We start from the raw sequence: 22338 nt of genomic DNA on the forward strand, positions 1-22338 counted from the left end.
GTGCCACCTCTCATTTGGTGGAACAAAAAGAAAATTGTACACTTTGATGACTCAACTACCCCCAGCTTGAGGTATTAGAAAGGCACAAAATCTCCAGTCATTTCTATCTCAGCTTTGGCTCTTTTGAGGATACACATTCAGCCTCAACATCCCCATCTGTAAAATGGGAATGCTGAAACTGCCTTGCCCTCCACAAACCCAAGGAGAACTGCAAAATCCAACTCTCATAAAAACATTATTTAAAAAAAAAAACTAAGAAACTTTACAGTATGAGTTTTGACAAGTATGGCCTTGATGATGGCTTCTGCTTCTTAGCAGTAGGACAGACCCAAGTCAAAATGAAAGGTGACAAAAGCCATGCTTTTCCAACCTGTTCATTAACAACAGGTAACTGTCCCCTGCAGCTTTCAAAGTCACGCATGCACCTGCTCAAACTCTGGGAGCGTCCAGCTGTTTACTACACCAGTGAGGCTGGCTCACTATTAACATCAGTATTGTGTGAACCACCCACTCAACAAAGATTCATTGTGTGCCAGCCCTAGTTCTTGGAGTTTGAAAGGATCAGCAGGGAATGAGTTCACCAAGAAACCCTGGAAAGCGCCTATCCAGGGGGCAGGAATTTTAATTCTTTCACCGTTGCCCTGCTTGTGTTTGTCTGGCAAAGATCTTCACCTACACAACAGACTGTCTTCTGTTCCTGATAAAGTCATCCTCTGTATTGGAGACTGGACCACCAACCAAAGAGCACACATGGAGGGACCCAAGGCTCCAGCCGCATGTGTGACAGAGGATGGCCTCGTTGGACATCAGTGGAAGGAGTGGCCCTTGGGCCTGAGGGTGTTCAATGCCCCAGTGTAGGTGAATGCCAAGGCACGAAGATGGGAGTGGGTGGGTGAACACCCTCATAGAGGCAGGGGGAGGGGGGATGGAATAGGGAGTTTCCAAAGGGGAGACCTGGAAAGGGGAAAACATTTGAAATGTAAAGAAAGAAAAGAAAGAAAAAGAAAAGTAATTTTTTTGACTGCATATAGCCTTGAGCTAAAAGGAGTTGGGCACAAGTCGGGAACAGCGATCTCTAAGATCGTCCCAAGTCTTAGCTCTAGAGGTGGTGGGACCTGGGAGAATGGAACCTATAAATGAGGCAGACCAAGGCCATATGTAATGACCAACTTTATCCAGAGCACCTGATCTCTCTCCCACAGAACCAGACTGAGCAAGCTCATCCTCAGATGCAATGCCCCCCTTTCAGCAGCATCCTGTAGGCCCACCTCTTCAGCATGAGTTTCCATAGGGAAATGTCAGACTCTCTTTTCAGGTACAATCTGGTGCCACAGTGAGCCACTTGCTTCCCTGTTAGGCAATAGGGAACTACTTTAATCCTTGGCAGTTTGTTTTATAATTGGATTATTTTATGGGGGTCAAATCCAATGCCACCATTGGTCTTAGGAAGCAGGGACAGGCTCAGGTGATCGGTAGAATAAGTCAAGTTGGACTTGGGATTTGAGACACACACACACACACACACACACACACACACACACACACACACACTGAGGAGAAGTAAGCCATGTTTTCCTAACTGCACACAGCCCACCAGCTCCCCGCCACTGCTCAGCAGATTTGTTTGCCGTTGTTCTTCATCCTGACTTAGAACTGTATTCTTGTTGGAGCGTGAGGGATAACCAGGCCACTTACAGAGAGAGCCTCGCACTCACACTAATGTTCACCACTGCATCTCCAAAGACCTGGAAGAAGCTTTCATTATTCTCCCCCGTATGTTTTAGATCAGGCCACATTCTTGAGCTCTTTTTCCTCTGGTCTAAATAACCCTGGGGGCTTTTGCTCATCCAGTTAGACAGACAATAAAAGACTCATCTCCACTGGGTTACTCTACTGAATATTAAGTGTTTCTGAGTGTATGAAAGGAAAGGCCTCAGGCCTGGAGGAGCTCATTAAGAAGCTGTCCAGGCTAACACCAACCACTCAGCCCTCCAGAAGTCACCTCTGAGACTTCGGAGTAGGCTCGACCCTACAAGCTACCCCAGCTGCAACTAGCCCCCAGTGTCCTCTGACTCTTTTCCAGAGACAAAACTAAAGACCAGTGGTCAGCTTTGGAGCTTGGCCTGTTACTGGGTGGGCTCCCATCCCAGCCTGCAGACCTCAGCTTAGAGCTGTTGCTTACTTTCTGTGACTGACTGCCCATATGGGTGCATACCCAGATTTACTCAGCCTTGGGCACACCCCTCCAAAATCAAGCCCAGCAGGAGGCCTGTGACATTGTATTCTGGGCATTTTCAAATCATCTTGAAAATTCTTGACCTCAACAATGTTTACATTGAGCCAGGAGTCAAAGAGAATTAAATCCAAGCCCAGACCTAGGATAGCCAGTCACGAGTCATACCCCTGCAGGAAGAAAATACACAGATAGTGGGTTTCCAAGACAGTGGAGGGCAAACCCAAAACAGTTCCTGATGTCCATGGTTCTGTGTTGATCAGACTGTCCTGAGCCCAGGAGATAAGAACCCCATTTCCTCTTTAGACAGTCCAGAACTGCAGTCTGGGGGGCTGCTTTGCACATCTTCAGCTTGTGCTTTTGGGAGCCCCCTGATATTGGGGGGGGGGCGCTTCAGAACCTCACATGGGAAGACAGACAAGTACTGACCTGGAGAGCTGGCTTGAAGCCTAGCCCATAGTAGATTCAAACTTCTCCAGGGGTGCGGACAGAGTGTAGGCTAAGGCCTCAGGTGACAGAGCTGGGAGCTCTAGATGTGGGGAGGTGTGAGGGAGTGGATGTGGGGTGGGGACTTTCCCAACAAGCTGTAGCCCTGTCCACATAAGGGAAAGTGCCTTTGTGTTTTTTGAGAACTATGAACAGGACTGGGCAGAAGTACACCAAGAAATGCATGCTCACTGGGGAAGGCGAGATCAGCAAACTTTGAGGTCTCACCCACTCCAGAAGGTTGGGTTCTGACGCCAGGCAAGTGCTGTGATACTCTCGTTCTGTGGCAGAGGGTCCTCACAGCATCAAAGGCACAAGCCCTTACAGGGCATCGCGGCATTCATGAGCAGCTTCTATCCTGGGGCTTTGAAGGGAGAACAATAATTCCATGCTTAACCCAAAACATTTTGGGGTGGGGCCATAGCCTTTGAAAACTTCTCAGGGTTCCCTGGGGGTTCCTGTGGCTGGGACTGGTGAGACACAGGCCTGCCTACCACCTGGATCAGCCTTTTGTCAGAGGGAGCAGGAGCAACTGGCATTTGGGACAATCTGGTTTGACTTCCAGTCACTTGGAATTACCCATTATAGCTGGGACTTAGTCAAAGTCTGTGGCAAAGTGAGATCACAGCCAACTTGATTTCTTTCCAAGATATCTTATCACAGGACCAGCAGCATTTCAGATGAAGGCCTTCTTAAGGAAACCTCTTCCTGGGCACTGGCTCCTAAATCAATGAATAGTTTAAATGGTTGAAAGTTCACTAGTCACCTGGATCCACAACTTAACCAGGTGGTTAAACTGTTCTAGGTGTCAATTTCCCCGTCTGGTAAATAAGGATCATAGAACTTATAATTGGTATTCTGTGCTTCTGGGAGAGAGGGGTGGGGGGAGACAGAAAGACAGAAAGAACAAATGTTAGTCTAATCTTGGCTTAGATTCTTCTATCAGCCAGCAAGACAGAATGTTCAGGCCCCACTGAATCATCCATCAACCATCAGCTCTGGTTTGAAACAAAGCAGAGAAGGCCACCCTGCCTGCTGGGTGTCTGTCCCTACTACAGACTTTTAAAGCCCAAGGACCAGAGCTCTCAAACCGAGTTGGATGAGGCACAACAAAGGGTAGATTATTTGGGTAGATAGATATCTATCTACCTCTCTCCTCTCTTCTCTCGCTCTTCTCTGCCCTGCCCCTCATTGCTCTTGAGGACAAAAATCATATCTACTTGCTATTCATAGCTCTAAGCTAGGAGCCTGGGATAAGGCAGTTGTTCAGAAAAGAGCCAATGATGAATGTATGGTAAAATGAAGGAACAAAAACTCACTCATTTAAACTACCACAATCCCACTTGTAATGTTCTGAGGACGTGGCAAGCCCTGATCTACTCACTCCTCGGGTCCCTAACCCAAGTGAATTAGTTAATTTAGTTAATAACTGAAATATCTTAAGACTTTTCTGTTGGAGAGAGCAGGAGCACAAAAGGAAGGTGACAGAACTTCTTAACGTTTTTCCTGAGGCTCTGTGTGGTCTTAGGCAGCCACCCAGTCTCTCTGAGCCTCGTTTTCTGTCTTTTAAATGAGCCATTTGGCTTGAATGATTTGAGGTGTCTCTGCCACTGCAGTGGTTCTTGCAGGGAAAAAGAATCAGTTGTGAGATAACACTCTTAACTTGGAAGCCGCTACTGTCCACCTCCTTGCTATTTGTTTTCTACTCATTAACATGATTACTCCTTTTGTAAAGACAGACTGGCACTAGCGGAACACACTGTCAGAGAACCTGGCATCGGATCCGGGTCCTAGCCCCAAATGACGACAAAGCTGCCATCTTTGTGTGGGGCATGGGAGGTGGGACTGGAAGAGATTACTGAAACTCAGTAAATCATGAATTAAAAATTCTCAGACTGGGACAGTCCCCACTTCAGGAGAGATACACAGACTCGTACAAGCGGGGCCTTTGTGTGTTACTCCAGGGAGGAAGTGGGTTCTCCCGGGTCGCGTGGAGGACAGACACTCCAAAACAGATTCACTGCTTCCTAATATCCTAATATGAAGAAATCAGTCTTCTCCACTTCGACAACATCCTCCGAGGTTGATTGGACTCTTGCTTATGGCTTGACGTCCACTTCTGGAGCATCAAACTTATGGGTGGCAGTTGCTCCCTGACAGGTGTTTTCTATGCACTGTGCCTGGCCTCTCCTCTCCTCTAATCCTCCCCTCCCCTCTCCTCCCTGTCCTCTTTTTCCTTTTTCCTCCTCCTTTTGCCTCCTCTCCTCTCTTCTCTCTCCTCTCCCTTTCCCTCCTCCTCTCTGTCTGTTGTTGTGTCTCTGTCTCTGTGTCTCTCTCTCTGTCTCTGTCTCTCTCTCTCTCTCTCTCTCTCTCTCTCGTTTGTGTTTGTCTGTGTGTGTGTGTCTGTGTGTGTGTGTCTCTGTGTGTCTATGTCTGTGTGTCTGTGTGTGTGTGTCTGTGTGTGTGTGTCTGTGTGTGTGTGTGCCCGCCCACTGAAGACAGAAGAGGACATTGGATGCCCTGGAACTCGAGTTACAATTGTGAACTACCCAGTGGGCTCTGAGCCAGCATCTCTAGCCCTTCTGCAGGAGCCTTCTAGTTTCCGGTCTGTGCATGGACTACTTGTGCTCTCCTACAGTGAGTTGCTAGCAATGTCCTTCCCTGTGAGGACAATGAGCTGCTGCATCCTGGTCAACCCAGGCTGTCCCTGGAGAAATAGACCTATTGGCCTAATCTTTGATTCTAATTATCTGTCCACAGACTTGAATTAAACCCAAGAAGGGCCTTGTAGAGGTCTCTAAGCATCAGGTACTAGCATGTACTCAAGTACATAGCACTTGATGTCCTTAATCCTTCTGTCTCCCAGTCTTTTATGGGACTGGCCTTATCCCATGGCCTTGATTCCATCCTGTGGGCATAGTAGACACAAACACAAAATTCTCAGAGAGAGGCTTTATTGGCTACACTAAAGGCTGAATGAGGACTTGGGTGCCTCTGGTCTTTTCAACTAGGGGAGAGCAGACTCCACAAGGGGTTGCCAGGGCTCAGCGCAGGAGAACACACTTGGCTTCCAGTCCTCCAAGGTCTGAGAAGTTATGGTAGGGAGGGTGAAGTTTGAGGTGGTGTTCCAGAGGGTCTCTGCTGCTCTGGAATTAAGATGTCAATTTTCGGAGAATAAACCCTAGACACACAGGCCTCTTTGAGACAGAAGGCGTGGGCTTTGGGGACACAGTCTTGGCTCCTGAAGTAGAGACTTGGAACACTGGCTGGGTTTTAGTGATTGAAGGTCTACAGACCGGAGGCTGGAAGAGTGTGTGGGTGATTTGAATTGGTCCCTGGGTTGCCGGTTTTTGACTGTGGAGGGCCTTTTCCTAGACTAAATTTACTTCCTTTGGTTTTTTGGAGGCAGCAGATTCAAAGCCTTGGCCTGGCCCCGAGTCAGGCGGAGCCCGAAGCCAATGCCTATTCGGAGAGGCCCAGGTTCCTGGCACTGGGCACAGGGCAGTAGTTTAGGGAAGGCAAGCAGCCGGGGTATAGTCTTGTACTTGGAGGTGGGGCAAGATGGGGTGCGGAGTTGGAGACACACCAGACATATGGGGTACTCCACGACTGGGGCCGGGCCGGGTGTGCCAAGCCACAGGCGCTGCAGAAGCTGTATTTGCAGGTCTCGTGCAATTCTGCTGCGCCCCACATGGTCCACCAGGACTTGGGTGAGGGCCCCTGGGTCCTTGAATTCTGCAGGGTTCACCTTACTTGGCACGCATCCCCTTCCCCGCTTAGAGGACCTGGTGCTTCTGGACTGAGGACGCTGCCCTGCTTGCTTCTTACTTTGGATCCCTCCAGAAGGTGAGCTGGGGCCGGGGGAAGTGATCTTGGAGCTTTGAAAGTTCTGGAGGCGGGAAGGGGACTGACAGGAACGAGAAGAGGAATTTTGTAGCTGGGAAAGAAAGGAGCAGGTAAGAGGGGGAGAGACATAGAGCTGATAGTTGGAGGGAGAGGTGGAGTGTGGAGAGGGGAGTTTTTCACCAAAATAAGTACAGTTTTGGCGAAAGCAAGAAGAGGATCTTGGTAGAGAGGAAGAGGAAGGAAGAGGAACAAAGTCAGAATTAGAGTCCAAAGAGTAGAAGTAAGGTCTAGGAAAGTGGGTCTGCATGGTGGCGGGCAAAGGAAAGTGGGTCTGCGTGGTGGCGGGCAAAGGAAAGTGGGTCTGCGTGGTGGCGGGCAAAGGAAAGTGGGAAGAAGGGAGGGTCTGATGGGGAGAAGGAGATGCTAAGTTGCGTGGAGGGGAGTCCACAAACTGTGAGAAGACATGAGGGAAACACGCTGGCGGTACTGCATTCTGTAGCAGCACCTGGTTCTTGTTTTGAGGCAACATTGCCTTGACTCCAAGAGGGAAATGGATGGGGTGGACAAGACCAGTGGTTAGAGACCTAACAGTCAGTATGGGGATCTCTGTGGCCAGCTGTGGCTGCTGGTCAAGACTGCTTTCTGTGCAGAGTGTGGCCGCAGCAGCCTCTTCTACCTGGCTGTGGTGTGCTCAGTCCAGAGCCTGCATCTAAGCTTGGCTTGTTGCTTTTCTTTCGCTGGGGGTGTATGGAAACAGAATGAGAGTTGTCCCTGGGGAACAGAGGGACAACCGCAACTGGGTGGAATCAGGATGAAGACACTCTAGGACCTGTGGAGAAAAAAGACAGAGGTCAAAATATCAGGATGATTGGCCCACTTCTGGATTCTGCTTCAGGTGCTCATTTCCAGTGGGAACTCAAGACCGTCGATGTGAGGTCTTTGGCTGTTGTTCAGCAGGTAGATTGTTTGCCTAACATGCATGAAGCCCTTGGTGTGATCCCCAAGACCACATAAGAGTGGCATGCTGGCACAAGCCTGTAATCCCAGCAGGGGTATAAGGAGCTCGAGGCTGGCCTGGGTTCTAGGAGTCTGTCTCAAAACAACAAAGACTAGCAGCTTGTCACCTTTGAGGTCAGAAAATCTGGCAAGATGCTATAGAGAAAGTTAGGAAAGTGGAGATTCTACCCAAGATATAAGATACAATTTGCAAAATGCATGAAACTCAAGAAGAATGAAGACCAAAGTGTGGACACTGTGCCCCTTCTTAGAATTGGGAACAAAACACCCATGGAAGGAGTTACAGAGACAAAGTTTGGAGCTGAGACGAAAGGATGGACCATCTAGAGACTGCCATACCCGGGGATCCATCCCATAATCAGCCTCCAAATGCTGACACCATTGCATACACCAGCAAGATTTTGCTGAAAGGACCCTGATATAGCTGTCTCTTGTGAGGCTATGCTGGGGCCTGGCAAACACAGAAGTGGATGCTCACAGTCAGTTATTGGATGGAACACAGGGCCCCCAATGGAGGAGCTAGAGAAAGTACCCAAGGAGCTAAAGGGATCTGCAACCCTATAGGTGGAACAACAATATGAACTAACCAGTACCCCCAGAGCTCGTGTCTCTAGCTGCATATGGAGCAGAAGATGGCCTAGTCGGCCATCATTGGGAAGAGAGGCCCCTTGGTCTTGCAAATTTTATATGCCTCAGTACAGGGGAACGCCAGGGCCAAGAAGTGGGAGTGGGTGGGTAGGGGAGTAGGGGGGAGTGCTTTTGGGATAGCATTGGAAATGTAAATGAAGAAAATACCTAATAAAAAAATTATACCAAAAAAAGAAAAAAAAGAAAGTGGAGATTCTGGCTGGAAAGAGGAAAGGACTGAGGGGAAATGGGCCACAGAGAGCAGGCAGGGCCAGATGGGGAAAGGACTGAAGAGTACTGTGCACTGCTTTACCAGCGTGCGTTCCTTCTGCTGATTGAAAGACACTTCATCAAATAGGGGTCCTGGAAGAGAGAGCAGTCACGAAACAGTCTATCCACCCTCCTCCCGCTTCACCCTCCGACCCCTAACCTGACTCTGACCTGATATTCCAGTCTGAGTGGTGGCCTCAGTCCTTTTTCTGGTTCACAGAGCTCTTCTGTGGTACAGGGTTTTGTCCTAATCCTGACACACAGATTTTGTAAGCATCCTGGTTTCCTGGTATGCTGGTTCCCCTGGCCTCTTGTCACCCTCAACACGGGAGTTCTTTTCCCTCAGCCTGGCCTTGTCTGAGAAGGATTATCAGAGTGGCAGCAACAGTAGGGCCAGCTGGTAAAAGGCTCCAAGAGACTGAGGCTTTGCGTAAGGGGCGGCGTTGCCGCCCCCAATGGGAGCTAAGGGGCTCGTTCCCTGAAAGCAGCTCTCTCTCTCTCTGGCATCACAGAGGTCAGATAATGACATCATAGATTCTGCCTTCTCTTTCCCCTCAATGTTCTGGGTGTTTCTCAGGGGCCTGCAAAGACAGGGTTGATAAAATTTGTCAGGTAGAATTATTTGATGCACACCCACAAACCAAGCTCTGCCTTGTCTGCTCTTAAAATCTACAGCTCTCATCACTCTCCAGGAGGCAGGGCTGAACCTTCCAACTTCCTCATTGGCTTGCTGTCTGAGTGAAGTAGCTGTGTTCCATACACTTTTGTCTTTGAAATATCTCTATCTATTTTGATAGCTATTTTTAAAAAGATTTTGTTTATTTAGATGTATGTCGTGTGTTTGCATGTGCCCTTGAAGCCCTGAAGAGGGTTGGATCCCTAGAGCTGGAGTTTTACACAGTTGTGAGTTGCCTGATACGGGTGCTGGGATCTGAATACCAGACCTCACAAACAGCAAGTGCTCTTACCTACTGAGCCTCTTTTCAGCCCTTTAGCTATTTTCTTTTTTTTTTTTTTTTATTAAACGGTTTATTTGATTATTTTATGTGTATTGGTGTTTCACCTGTAGGAATATATGAGGGTGTTTCTTAGGGTTTCTATTGCTGAGACCACCAGGACCAAAAACCAAGTTGGGGATGAAAGGGCAATGAACCCTCACACTTCCAGATCATAGTCCGTCACTGAGAGAACTCAGGGCAGGAACTAAAGGGGGGTTGGAAGGAGGGGCTGATGCAGAAGCCATGAAGGGATGCTGCTTACTGGCTTGCTTCATATGGCTTTCTCAGTCTGCTTTCTTATAGAACCCAGGACCACCAGCCCAGGGCTGGCACCACAAACCATGGGCTGGGCCTCCCCCATCAATCTCTAATTGAGAAAATGCCTTACAGTTAGATACCATGGAGGCATTTCCTCAACTGAGGCTCCTTTCTCTCTGGTGACTCTTGCTTTTGTCAAGTTGACACACAAAACCAGCCAGTACAGAGCATCAGATCCCTTGGAACTTGGGTCACAGACAGTTGTGAGCCACCGTGTGGGCTCAGGGCATTGAGTCCTCTGGATGATGCTGGCCAATGCTCTTAGTCACTGCACCATCTCTACAGAAATAGCTATTTTCTTAACACTGTGTGGTGTCTGTGTTCACATGTGTGAGTATACATGTGGAAGCTAGAGATTGCTGTCAGATGTCTTTCTGAGTCACTTCTCCACTTTACTGAGAGGGCCTTGGGCACTCAGTCGTGTATCATAGCACCTCTAGCTCTTCTCCATATTAATGAGGTATCTAGATAGCCTTAGCCTTCAGCCAATGGCCTTCTTGGATATTCTCACATCCTTCCCCCAAAAGATATATAATCCCTGGTTCACCCTGAAAAAAGGCGTGCCTCTGCATCCACTCCCAATAAAGCAATATGAACAAGCACAAAAAAAAAAAAAAAAAAAAAAAGACTGAGACTTATTCCAGGCCCTCTTTAAAAATCTGATACACTCCTCAAGACAGCGAAGGCATTCACATCAATATGGCCTTCTATGGCAGCACAGACCACAGACATCTGTGTGGTCTTTAGTGGTAATATGGGTCGCAAAGAGAACCCTTAAAAATTGTGATAAGGATGTTGAAGTGTAGCTCTCCACAACTGGCTTCTGGTGGGGATGTGGATGGGGAAGGACTCAGACTCAGTTGTCTTTAATGGGGGCTGTCACAGAGAGTTTGACCATGCTCCAGGGCAACCCAACACAAACTGGACTTGGCTCTTGGTTCTCTCTCTCTCTCTCTCTCTCTCTCTCTCTCTCTCTCTCTCTCTCTCTCTCTCTCTCTCTCTCCCTCCCTCCCTCCCTCCCTCCCTCCCTCCCTCCCTCCCTCCCTCTCTCCCTCTCCCTCTCTCCTTCTCTCTCCTCCTCCTCCTTTCCTAGTTCCTCCTCCTCCTCTTCCTTCTCCTTTTTCAGGGCACAAGGGAGGCCCCAAAGGTGACAGGGGTAGACCTGGGAGACCTGAGAAGTGAGTGTGCTCAGGGTTCATAATGTGAAATTCTCAAACAATCAATATAAACATGAGAAAAAAAAATGTCATGAAAGAATGACATTGGACACTTTTGTCAGACCTCCTGAAGTATACCGGGAAACCCACAGACATGGTCTTTCAAATGATTCTGGATGTAAAGAACTGGCCTGAGCCCTGCTGTGGAGTAGGGATGGAGAAACAACAGCCATCCAGATCTGGCCAGGCATGTGCTTCACAAGGATCCTTTCCTTGCGCCTGGCCCCCAAGCTCTGTGGTCCCAGTTGGGTGGCTTTGCTATGTTTGAGAATGACTCTACCTGTGCTCACCCCATGCATCAGGCATAGAACGGGCATATTGTCTCGGAAGTGTCCAGCCTCTTGGCATCACAACACAACATGAATGTGCTAGGCCACATTTGAAGCTATCCTGGGACACAGGTGGTCCAAAGGCCACATGTTGGATACATGCAGAAAGCTATTCCCCTCCCAGACTCTAGTACCAGGGTTCCCACTAGCATGTCAACTCTTGTCTCTCTAAGTTAGATGCTCAGGACTTTGTACACTTAAAGAGGTCCCCAGACCATCAAGATCAAGGTCCTCAAATCAAAAGAGCAAAAGAGTCATCCCCACCTTGACAAGAGGCCCTGGTGGTTAACAGACTTACTCTGACATAGAAGAACACTCAGGTTATCGCTAAAGAGATGGGAAATTATTGGTTTACCAGCAAGATAAACTACAGATGTGTCAATGTTCTGCAGCCAAGCCAGGGCAATCCCCCAAATTCCTCAAGAGTGGCAAGGCAGAGTGTTCCTGTGAGAACTGTACTTACAAGGCCACAATTTACCAAGTGTACCATAAAAGTGTCCAGTTGATAGGAGGAGCACTCCTGGGCTGGCAACTGCAGTAAAGCAAGGCCATGAGAACTCACTGCTGGATTCTCTGTGCTCCCCAGAGCTATTTCATTTTGGATTGACGGTAGCCGCAGATTGGGGCCAGGCAGAAGAGAGATGACAATTATCAGGAATCCCAGAGACAGGACCTCAGGGGGTCCTTGGGCACCACCCTCTGCTCCACACAACAAGTTTGCCAAGTGGGACCAAAGATTCCTCCATGCTGTGGATTACAAGGTCCACGTCTATAAATGAAACCAGAGAATCGGTTTCCTGATTCCATGCAATGTAAAAACACAACACTCCTTAGTCAAAAAAGTCTTATAAATGTGAAGTCACTGTCAACACTGACTAAATGGAGAAAACAGCCTTGGATTCCATGCTCGGGAAACTAGCCCTGTCTGCAGGGGGTGGGATAAGTCTAAGTCATTTGCAGAGGAGTCTGTCTTCACTGTCTGAGAACAGGTTCATCATAAACACGACAATGTGTGAAGGAGAAGAGAGTGGGGGAGAGAAGAGGAGGAGAAGGCAGATGAAGATTACAACAGCTCAATTTCTTCCATTCCACAAGCAACATTCGAGCTTCACTGGATGTAGCTATGAAGCTAAACATAACCTTCCTAGTATTTATATGATACCTGCGTGACCGGGGCATCTGCCCTCCATCTTTCCCAGAGGTTAAGGTTTTGAGATATAATGACCGTTGTAAGGAATTAGGAAGGTAGGACTGTATACCAACTCTAAGGGGCTTCAGGGTGGTGAATAGGATTAGATAATGTCATCAGAGTAGAGTAATGCTTGAATTACTGGTGGCTTTGTGAAAGAGAAAAACTAAAAGATATACACACACTCATACATGTACATATACATACATGTGTGTGTGTGTGTTTTCCTTTCTCTTGCCATGTAATGTCTTGTGCCCCCTTGAGACTAGAAAACCATCGTCAAATGTACCTCTTATTCTTAAACCTCCAGAACCAGGGGCCTTTTGCCTTATAATTTACCCAGGCTATAGCACTGCCCAATTAACCACAGAAACTGGACCAACTCGCTCCAGTCTTGAAAGATCAAGGAAAGCTGCCGTAGAAATTGAATGATAGTTGTCCCAAGTTCTGAAGCATCAGAAACTTGCCCTTCCCAGACCCTAAAAGTCCAGAGAAAAAGTTACTACCGAGAGAGAGAATCTTGCTCTCTAAATTTTATGGTTTTTTTCCAAGGGAAAAAATCATACAAGATTCTTTTTTTTTTTTAAAGATTTATTTATTTATTATATGTAAGTACACTGTAGCTGTCTTCAGACACTCCAGAAGAGGGCATCAGACTTCGTTACAGATGGTTGTGAGCCACCATGTGGTTGCTGGGATTTGAACTTGGGACCTTTGGAAGAGCAGTCGGTGCTCTTAACCACTAAGCCATCTCACCAGCCCCATACAAGACTCTTAATGTACATATTGTTATTATTCTGTTTATTAAGACCTCAGACATTCAGAAGACTCAAAGAATTCCTGGGGATAGTGGAAGTTAGCTGGGATCTCTGCTGTCCTCCTGTATATAGGTCTAGTGTAGTATACAACACATGTGTGGAGAGCCTGGTATATGTACCGCACATGCATGTAGACTGACCAGGAAGGCTAGAGTGATTTTCAAGCATGAATCTCCCGAAAGCTTTGCTATGAAGAGCTGGGATAGCACCTAGGAGCGTCATAGAAAAAGACAAGAACCTTTACTCTAGGGAACTAATGAGGGATTCTTTAGACCTTCCTCTTCGATCAGAGCAGTAGGAAAGCCACAAGGATGAGCTACACTAAGATGCTCTTTATCTCTTGAAGTCTCACACTGCATAGAAGATGGGTATCCCCTGCAAGAGAGCTCATAGGAGCCCCTGGCCAGAAGGCCTGAGTTCAGCCTGCTTCTTTCACCCAGCATGTGCCTATTCACTGAAGGGAGACTTCTTCACTATCTACACACACTTGGGCCAGTCACTAGACTAACAGACATCAGGAGTCATCCTAGCTACCGGAGTGCCAGAGTCCAGGTAGAAACGGAAGCAAACTTCATGTGTAGATCTTTAGCACGTCTGCCCTTAGGAGAGAGCTACAAACATCAGGCTTAGACTCCTTCCTGATTCTCTCAAACTCTCCTAAAGCTCTGACCCATCAGGACCTGACAGTCTCAGACACCACTTTCAAGAAGAAAGTTCATAACCACCCAGCTCAAATTGTGCATCTTTAAACTCAAATAGCATTTTGGCCCTTGGCCTAGAGAGGGAGAGACCTGACCAATCACAGGATGATTTGAAGAGAATGAGTCAGAACCCAGCTAAGGTAGCCTTTCCAGACACCTGTGCCAGCCAAAACCTGAAGTCACATTTCTCGTTTTCAAAGGTGGGGAGTGATCAACTAACTGTGCCCTCTATACCCAAGTACCGCAGGACAGCATTCCCACCTTACAATATTCCAAAGTTTGCCCCCAGTTTCTTAGAATTTGGAATCCGGCACAGCTGAGTTGATTTGACATTGTATCTCAAAGTCACTTAGAAAGAAGCCAAACCAAACCAAACCCAACCCAAAAAACCTTCAAGGTGAACCAGGAACAGCCAAGTATCCTGCTAGTGACTACCCTTGCCAAAACACAGTCCAAATCTCATAGAGATCAAGCATTACCAGAGTGTCAAGTTCAAAGGCAGTTTTCTGAAAAGGTTGAAATTATGGCCACGGTGGGCATGGAGAGATTTGCTTTGAGCAAGAATTTCCACCCATGCATTTCCACCTGGTGCTTTGCCCTGGTGATATAACTTTTTTTCAGTACCCCTTGACAAGAAATTGCAAACAGAAACCATGAAGCCAACCTGTCTAAAGGGATTTTCTTCAGCCTGTCCACTCCTGCAGTCTAACGAAGCTTCCCTCCTCCCTCCCTGCTAGTCAAACAAGTTTGTCCTGACTTAAAAGGATTAACAAGCCCAGTTGCCTTGGGTTTAGTGAACTCCACAGCAGAAGCAGAGCCTTGGGCTCTGACACTCACCATCTGGTGGTCACATGACCAAACCACCTAGATTCTTCCTTTCCATTCTTTCTGGTTGAGTCTGAGGATTTTCCTGGACTACAAAGAGACAGAAACTTGCTTTCTTGGTTAACAGATGTAATTATATTCGGAGCCTAGCACGTCTGCTTCTTGCTCACATGGGACTAACAGATAAATCTTTATAGTGCATATTTCTGGATTTCTTAAAGATGGTCAACATCTTTACCATCATGCATCCCCCCTGGCAAGTTACTGATGCCCCTCCTGTCTATGCCTATGTCATCCAGGTGGGGCAGGCCAGTGCCTCTGCAGCTTTCTGCCCTGGCAAGGCCCGCTCCTTGTTATGAGTCAATGAGTCAACAGACTGGCCCCATGCAGCCTCTGATGAGCACTCGAGAGCACTGTGCTCTTAGGAAGAAAAACTGCTGGTCCCAGACCCTTCTACTGCATGGTGGAGGATTACACTCCTGCTACCTCTTCCCCTGGGACCTGAATGGTAGGCACTACTTTCCCAGCATAAGCTGCCAAATTCATCCTTGCAATTCTCAGGGTCTCCAGTTTACCAAAGGCCCCTGATTGACCTTGAGGAAGGATTCAGTGACTATGTAGTCACTATGCAGCTGTGATGTGCTGGCTCCTGCACCAGATGCTGAGGTTGCCAAGCAATGGGTACCATACAATTCTCCGAGGTCTTATGTATACAATATAATTGGTATACAATATAATATGTATACAGTAATGTATACAATATAATTGGCCCTGAGGGTGGGCAGATGGCGCTGCAGGTTGAAAGGCTCTTCTATCCGATTCTGATGTGATCGCTTTTGCTTTATCTTAGTATATTTTATTTTTGCTATTTTTTTTATTATACCTTAAATGCCTATTTTTTTTCTAGAAAGGAAATTGTCTGGATGGGAGGGGGCATGGGAGGGTCTAGAAGTAGAAGGAGGGAAAACCATGATCAGAATATATATTATGTGAGGGGATGGGAAATCTATCTTCAAAAAAAGAATAATAAAATAAAAACAAAAAGAAAGATCTTCTATAAACAAGTGTTTTCATGATGACCCAGTCACACACTTAGCCAAATTTCTCCCATTTCCATTTTGTACTTAAGCTACTGAGAGGAATCCATTCAAAGACTGGTACTCAAGACTGTTTGAGGACTTCAGATGAACTAGGCACTGTGCCAACTCCCTGCCTTGACCATGTTTGATCTTTGAAACCATTTTACAAGTAAAAAGGCTGAGGCAGTAATGTATACAATATAATTGGCCCTGAGGGAGGGCAGATGGCTCTGCAGCTAAGGGCACCGGAGGACCGGAGTTCTGACCTCAGAAGTCAGGCATGGCTACACATACCTGAAAGCCCAGAACTAGAATCTCTGAGGCTTGCTGGCTGCCAGAATAGCAATGAAACAAAACGAAACAAAACAAACAAAACAAACTAGGGTCAGTAAAAGAACCTATGTCAAATGAATAAAATATAGAGAGGTAAAGATACCAGATACCCAGCATCCTTTTCTGGCCTCTGCTCCCACCAGTGCACAGAGGCCCCCACACCTACATACACCTCAGACACATATACACAAAGACACATGCCCCCACACACCTACATACACCTCAGACACATATACACAAAGACACATGCCCCCACACACCTACATACACCTCAGACACATATACACAAAGACACATGCCCCCACACACCTACATACACCTCAGACACATATACACAAAGACACATGCCCCCACACACCTACATGCACACACAGACACTCACTAATTAGCCCAAGAATGCCCAGGCTGTCCGTACAGAGAAGGTGCAGGCCTTCTGCCTGGGAGCTTTGGCTTTCCGGATACCGACTACTACCCATGCTACCCTGGAAGATGAAGGAAACAATGCGCTCCCCATGAATACAGAAGAAGGGGGAGCCCTCCCTCTCCTATTCCACTCTTCTGCCCCTCACTTGAGATGCCCAGCAAAGTCTAAGAGCTTGGATCTCTTCCATCATCGGCTGAGGATGAAAGGGATACATAGAAATGATAGGGAATGGCAACGTGTCCCTGTGACCTTGGCCACTGCTATCACAGGCCTCCCCTGAACCCCACTCATGATCCTGCTGATCCTCCTGAATGTTCTTTGTTTACTTTTAGTCGCGATGTCACCCAGAGGTATCAGATCACAGCAAAGCCTGGGAGAAAATGCTGGGCTTGCTCGGCCAGGTTTGCCCTTTCTGCTTTCAAATTGCTTGTACATTCACTGCATTTTTGCCTTTGGTTATTCTGTCAGATTCGGCAGGGGACCATCAGTATACCTCACAGTTTTTACCATCACTCATACAGTTAAAACTTTGAACAATTCCTCCCTGGCCCAACTAAACCCAGAGAGAGCCCAGGCTTACATTCATGTTCTCTTCTCTACTTCATCGGGTCTCCGTGGTCTACAACTGTAGACATCCTTGGGTGGAATTTGTAGTCACGTGACTGCACAATGCAAAGGAAGGGGCACAAGTGGCTCTTCCCATTTCCAGAGTCTGCCTGGGTGTGCGGTTGCATATCCGCGCCTTCCATATTTGGCTATTACTGAAGAGTGTATATTTTACAAGTGCTTTTTTTTTTTTTTGCACTGATATAAATAATACTGTCAGAGATCCACTTAAAACGTTTCTGCTATTAAAATAACACCTGTGTGCTTGCATCCCCTTGAGGTGCTTCTAGGAGGTTTTAGTTCTTTATCCAAAGGTCAAATAAGCTCTGGAACAAAGTGGAACCGATCAAACTCACTTCTTGTAACACTTGCTTTTTACCTTTTTCAGGACTGAAGAGAAGCAAACTCTCCGACTCGCAGTTGGCAAACAGAGCTGAGTCCTGAAAGCCAGAGGCTCGCTTCCCCGGCCCTTCTGAAATGGAAAGATAGGCTCAGTTCTGCCAAGCTTCCAACCAAGAGCCCAAACCTTTTCCACCTTCCTCTGAAACTTGAGGCTAAGCTGAGTACATGCAGCCTCCTGTGAAGGAGGCTCTCGGCCCTGGAAATGCATTGCTCCTGCCTGGCTCAGGAGCTCTGCCACCTTCCCCCAGAGACCTGGCAAGGTTGATCGAATCATACACTTCTGCTGGGGCTGACTGGAGTGGGGATTTCAGAGAAGAAGGCCTTTTCTCCACTGGTATTGACGTGCAAAGCCTGGCCTTAACACAGAATGGGTTTAGGCTGGAGCTGTAGCTCAGTTGTAGAGCACAGGGTTAGCATGCATGCATCAGAGCCTAGGCTTGGTCTCCAGCACAGCAATGTATAGCAGTTCTAGTAGTGATGCTGGTGGTGGTGATAGTGAGGCGGCTGCTGCTGCTGCTGCTGACGATGACAATGATGATGATAGAATTAGGGAGACAGACAGTTGGTAAAGTTCTTTTTGTACAGTGATTAGGGCCTGAGTTCAGTCTTCAGAATCTGTGGACAGGCAGGGGTGGCACACAACTTTAATCCCAGCAATAGAAACCCTAACTAGGACATTTAGTCAAGTCCTTGCTTCAGAGACTCTATTCTTATCCACAAAAATTGTGGCCTCTCTAGATGACCTGAACACAGAATCATAGTCTGATACAGGAAGTAAGGGCAGTGGACATTTCCAAAGATATCCAGTTTGCAATATGTAGAAAATGAAACTCAGTACTTCAGAATTCTTACATCCTTCACCTGGATCTGTTCATTTTTTTTCTTCTTTGTGGCTTAAATAATGGCACTGACATTCTCAAAGTTTCTTCTGCCAAGATCCTGAGGTTGCCATGGTGACTGCCACGACGATTTTCACAGCTTCTCCTTCCTTTCCCAGCTACTTCATTTTCCAATGTCCAGTCCCTTACTTCTAGCTGTCCATGACAAAGTCCTCCTCCAGATCTTCTCTCTCTCTCTCTCTCTCTCTCTCTCACACACACACACACACACATCATCATCATCATCATCAACACTCCAGTCAGTCAGTTCTACCTTTCTCAAATCATAATCCCACCACAGATTGTTATCTTGAGGCCACACAACCTCAGGTTCTGATCATAAACACACTTGATTTCTGCCTTGTGAGAAATCTTGAGCCAGAAAAACACAGCTAAACTGTGCCTGAATTCTGATTTACAGAAACTCTGAGTCAATAAATGGTTTTCTAAGCCATTGAGTTTTGGAATGATTTGCTATGTAATCATAGATGTTAATATGAGAAATAAAGGGATTAGAATAATAATACTTGGTGCATAGTCAATCAATCCTCACTAATATGATTGTTGTTGCTTGTTTAGACATGGGATACTCTTAATGGAGGAGAGATGAAGTCCATCTACTGCATGCCAAACTCCTCACAAAGTGCTTAACCCAGAGTCTTTCAGCTAGTACTTTGTTGACTGCAAGGTTAAACAAGATGGACTGTTGAAGTAGCTCAGTTGGTAGGGTGCTTGCCCAGCATGCATAAGGCCTTGGGTTCAAACACCATATAAATAGGGCATGGTAATGCATCCATACCTGTAAATTCCAGCACTCACAAGGTAGAGGCAGTAGGGTCAGAAGTTCAAGGTGATCTTCCACTATATAGCTGGTTCAAGGCTAGCCTGGGCTATATGAGCCCCTGTCTCAGGGGGGTAGGAGGAGAATAAATAGGTAAGAATGAATTAAGTCCTCTAGATAGACTTTTGTGTGATCTATTGAGGGTTGGAGACATAGTCTGGTTACCCAGGTCCTTTCTCTAGCCTGAAGATGAACCAAGGAATGTGGTAAGTATCCAAGGAACTGAGGCACATGGTGCGTCAGTTTACTTTCCTGAACTGAGTGTGTGTCTCCACAGTGCTTTCAAAACTAGCCCGTGTCTGCACCACATTCTTGGGAGACACAGAGAAAACATTGAAATAATCAGTAACCGCCTTCTTCCCTGGTCTACCAGACAAATCCTGAGCTGTGGATGGCAGGGGAGAGTAGAGGCTTGACTGAAGAAATATATGCCAGAGGGGCTATACACACAGTTCTCACCTCAAAGAGGCCACATCTGATTAGTGACAAAGAGAAGCCATACATGCCATCAAAGCGTTAGTAGCCCAGTTGCCCTCCCTCCCTCCCACCCTTCCCCTCACTATTCCTTCCACTCACACTTCACCCACTCAAATGACTTCCTCCATGACATCTTTCCCAATGTTCAAGATAAATGTTGGAACTGCTGCCCTGGGCCCCTGTCCTCCCCTAACAGGAGATGCTCACTCCCGGTGAGGGCTTGGCTGCCATTGCCTGAGCCAGAAGCTGTGACCTAGTTCCTGAAGGACATGGAGCATTCTATTGCTCTTGTGTCCCCATCTCATCGGGACTAACAAAATAGATGCTGATACAGAATAAATAGGTGTTCTGTTTCCTCTCGTCATGCAGGACATCCCAGAAGTCTGTAGAAGTTGGTCCACTTTAATATGGAAGTCACCTGTCCACTCTCCCTTATTCCAAGTCACTCATCCTCAAAGTACAGTCCCCGACCTCACAGCATCAGTGTCACACGGGGCTCCATCAGTACCTCCTGTTCTCACACCCACTACAACCGACTGGATCAGAAACTCTGAGGATGCCATTAGCAGTAATCTGCGTTTTAGCCAGCTTGCCATATGACTCCTGTCACACAAATTCTAAAATCCCCATTAAAATACATGTGGAAAAGACCTTCCAACCCAGTCTGAATTAAAATTAAGATTAAAGAATACTAGACAACACCCCTTACTGTAAAATGAAACTCCCCACCACCACCACCATTTTTCTGAAAAACAGTTCAACTGGCAGTTAAATGAACTCAACACATTTATTTCAAATGTGCAAAATGAATGTTCATATCCTAAGAATAACACCAGATGTTTTACCTTTTTTTCCTAATTGATTTTCCAGCCTAGAGCAATTCATCTTTATATTTTCCAGTTGGTCCCTGGTGTAACAAAAAGAGTGTGTTCTGGCAGGAATATTACAGTAAGTGCCCTGAATCTTAAACCAAGGGTAACTCAGGGCTGCCGTGCATTATCTGTGTGTTGGTCTTCCCCCAAACACGAAAAACAGCTTTCGGTACCAGACAGATCTGCAGTGGCAGGAAGTCCAGAATGGGCCTTTTCAGGAGACTGGGTCCCCAGGTTCTCAGACAGCTGTCTGTAGAGCTAAGTTCTGGGCATTTGGCCCAAGCCTGAACTCTTCCCCAACAGAGTTAGTTCCCGCACTCCCTGGTACGGAAGGACTCCGACCAGGAAATCTGCAAGTAAACACTGCTTTTCATCAAAAAGACTTGTCTCTAAAATGAACTGTGGGATAAAGGTGAGCGGTGTTAAGGGACGGGGAAGGAGTAAGCTCTGCTCAAAGAAGCAGCCACCCAGGGCAGACCCAGCCTTGGCACTCCTGGCAGAGCCCAGACAATCCCCCACTGTTGGCCTATGGGCTCTGGCTCTGCGGAGCTGGAGGCCCAGCTCCTGGATGCTTAAGTGGGTGAAAGGTCACCACAGACAGGTTTTTCTGAGCTCACAAAAGTGCTTCAGAGTCTGAGGGAAGACAAGGGCACAGAAGCCTACTCTTTGAAGCCTGCAACTTCAAAGGAGGCCTCCCCAGCTTGGACCCCGGGGGGTGGGGGTGGGGCATAGAGAGGGTGGCAACCCAGCGCGAAGAGCCCAGAAAGCAAAGCTGTCAAAAGCAAAAACACACCCCTGAATGAGATGGGAGAGGTTGGCACGCTTCTCTGGAAGCCTCTCGGAGCTGGCGGGTCTGAGCCCTCCCGTCTAGAGCAGGGTTTTAATGTGGGCTCTGAAGAGCAAACCAGCCATTCTAGCTGGAGTACACTGCAGAAGGAAGCCTGTCTGAAATTAGGGGGGCTCAATATTGAAATCTAAAAAAACAAACAAACAAACAAAAAAACGGGTCTGCTCTAGCTTAAAGTGCCTACCTCACAAACACTGGGTCTTTCCTGGTCCTTAGCGTAAGACATCATGCGTTCCTTTGTAAACATTCAGGCAAAAGTTCTGTAATTAAAGAGCCAGCTCCTTATTTCAACTCCCTCCCTAGGCTCCCACTCAAGAGCTACACACACACACAAACACACACACACCTTTCCCAGAGATACCAGCTTAGTTTCTGAGAGTATTGTCTATTCCTTTGCTTGTTTGTTTGTTTGTTTTAGACAGGGTTTCTCTGTGTAGTCCAGGCTGGCCTAGAACTCAAGAGATTTGCCTGCTTTTGCTGGGACTCAAGGCATCTGCCATCACTACCATGCTATTTCCCACCTCTTAAATTCTAGCCTGGTCCACACGTGTGATTAACCACCCCCCTAAAAACATTTAAAAAAAAAAAAGTCATCTATGTTTAACATTCACAAACAGCAACCTTTCTTATTGTTGAAGTGACAGTAGTAGAGCCCAGAATAAACTTCTTAAAGACCTACAGATGAAGTCAAACTAAGACCTTTGC

General features: G+C 47.1%; 1 protein-coding gene across 1 annotated transcript; it reads right to left on the bottom strand.

Moving 5' to 3' along the window:
* Positions 1-5664: 5664 nt before the first annotated feature.
* Positions 5665-8959, bottom strand: LOC110307061 (proline-rich protein 30-like). Its single transcript, XM_021179277.2, has 2 exons — positions 8651-8959; positions 5665-7394 (listed from the first exon to the last, which is right to left on the bottom strand). The coding sequence occupies exon 2, from the start codon at positions 7092-7094 to the stop codon at positions 6102-6104; it is 993 nt and encodes a 330-aa protein (XP_021034936.1). The 5' UTR covers positions 7095-7394; positions 8651-8959; the 3' UTR covers positions 5665-6101.
* Between the last annotated feature and the right edge of the window lie 13379 nt (positions 8960-22338).

This window comes from Mus caroli, unplaced genomic scaffold, assembly GCF_978045245.1.
Source record: "Mus caroli unplaced genomic scaffold, Mus_caroli_1 scaffold_14, whole genome shotgun sequence".
Classification (NCBI taxonomy): domain Eukaryota; kingdom Metazoa; phylum Chordata; class Mammalia; order Rodentia; family Muridae; genus Mus; species Mus caroli.

What these genes read in the sequence shown, in the direction of transcription:
- LOC110307061 (XM_021179277.2), bottom strand. Translation starts at nt 7,094, where the DNA reads ATGTTGCCTCAAAACAAGAACCAGGTGCTGCTACAGAATGCAGTACCG.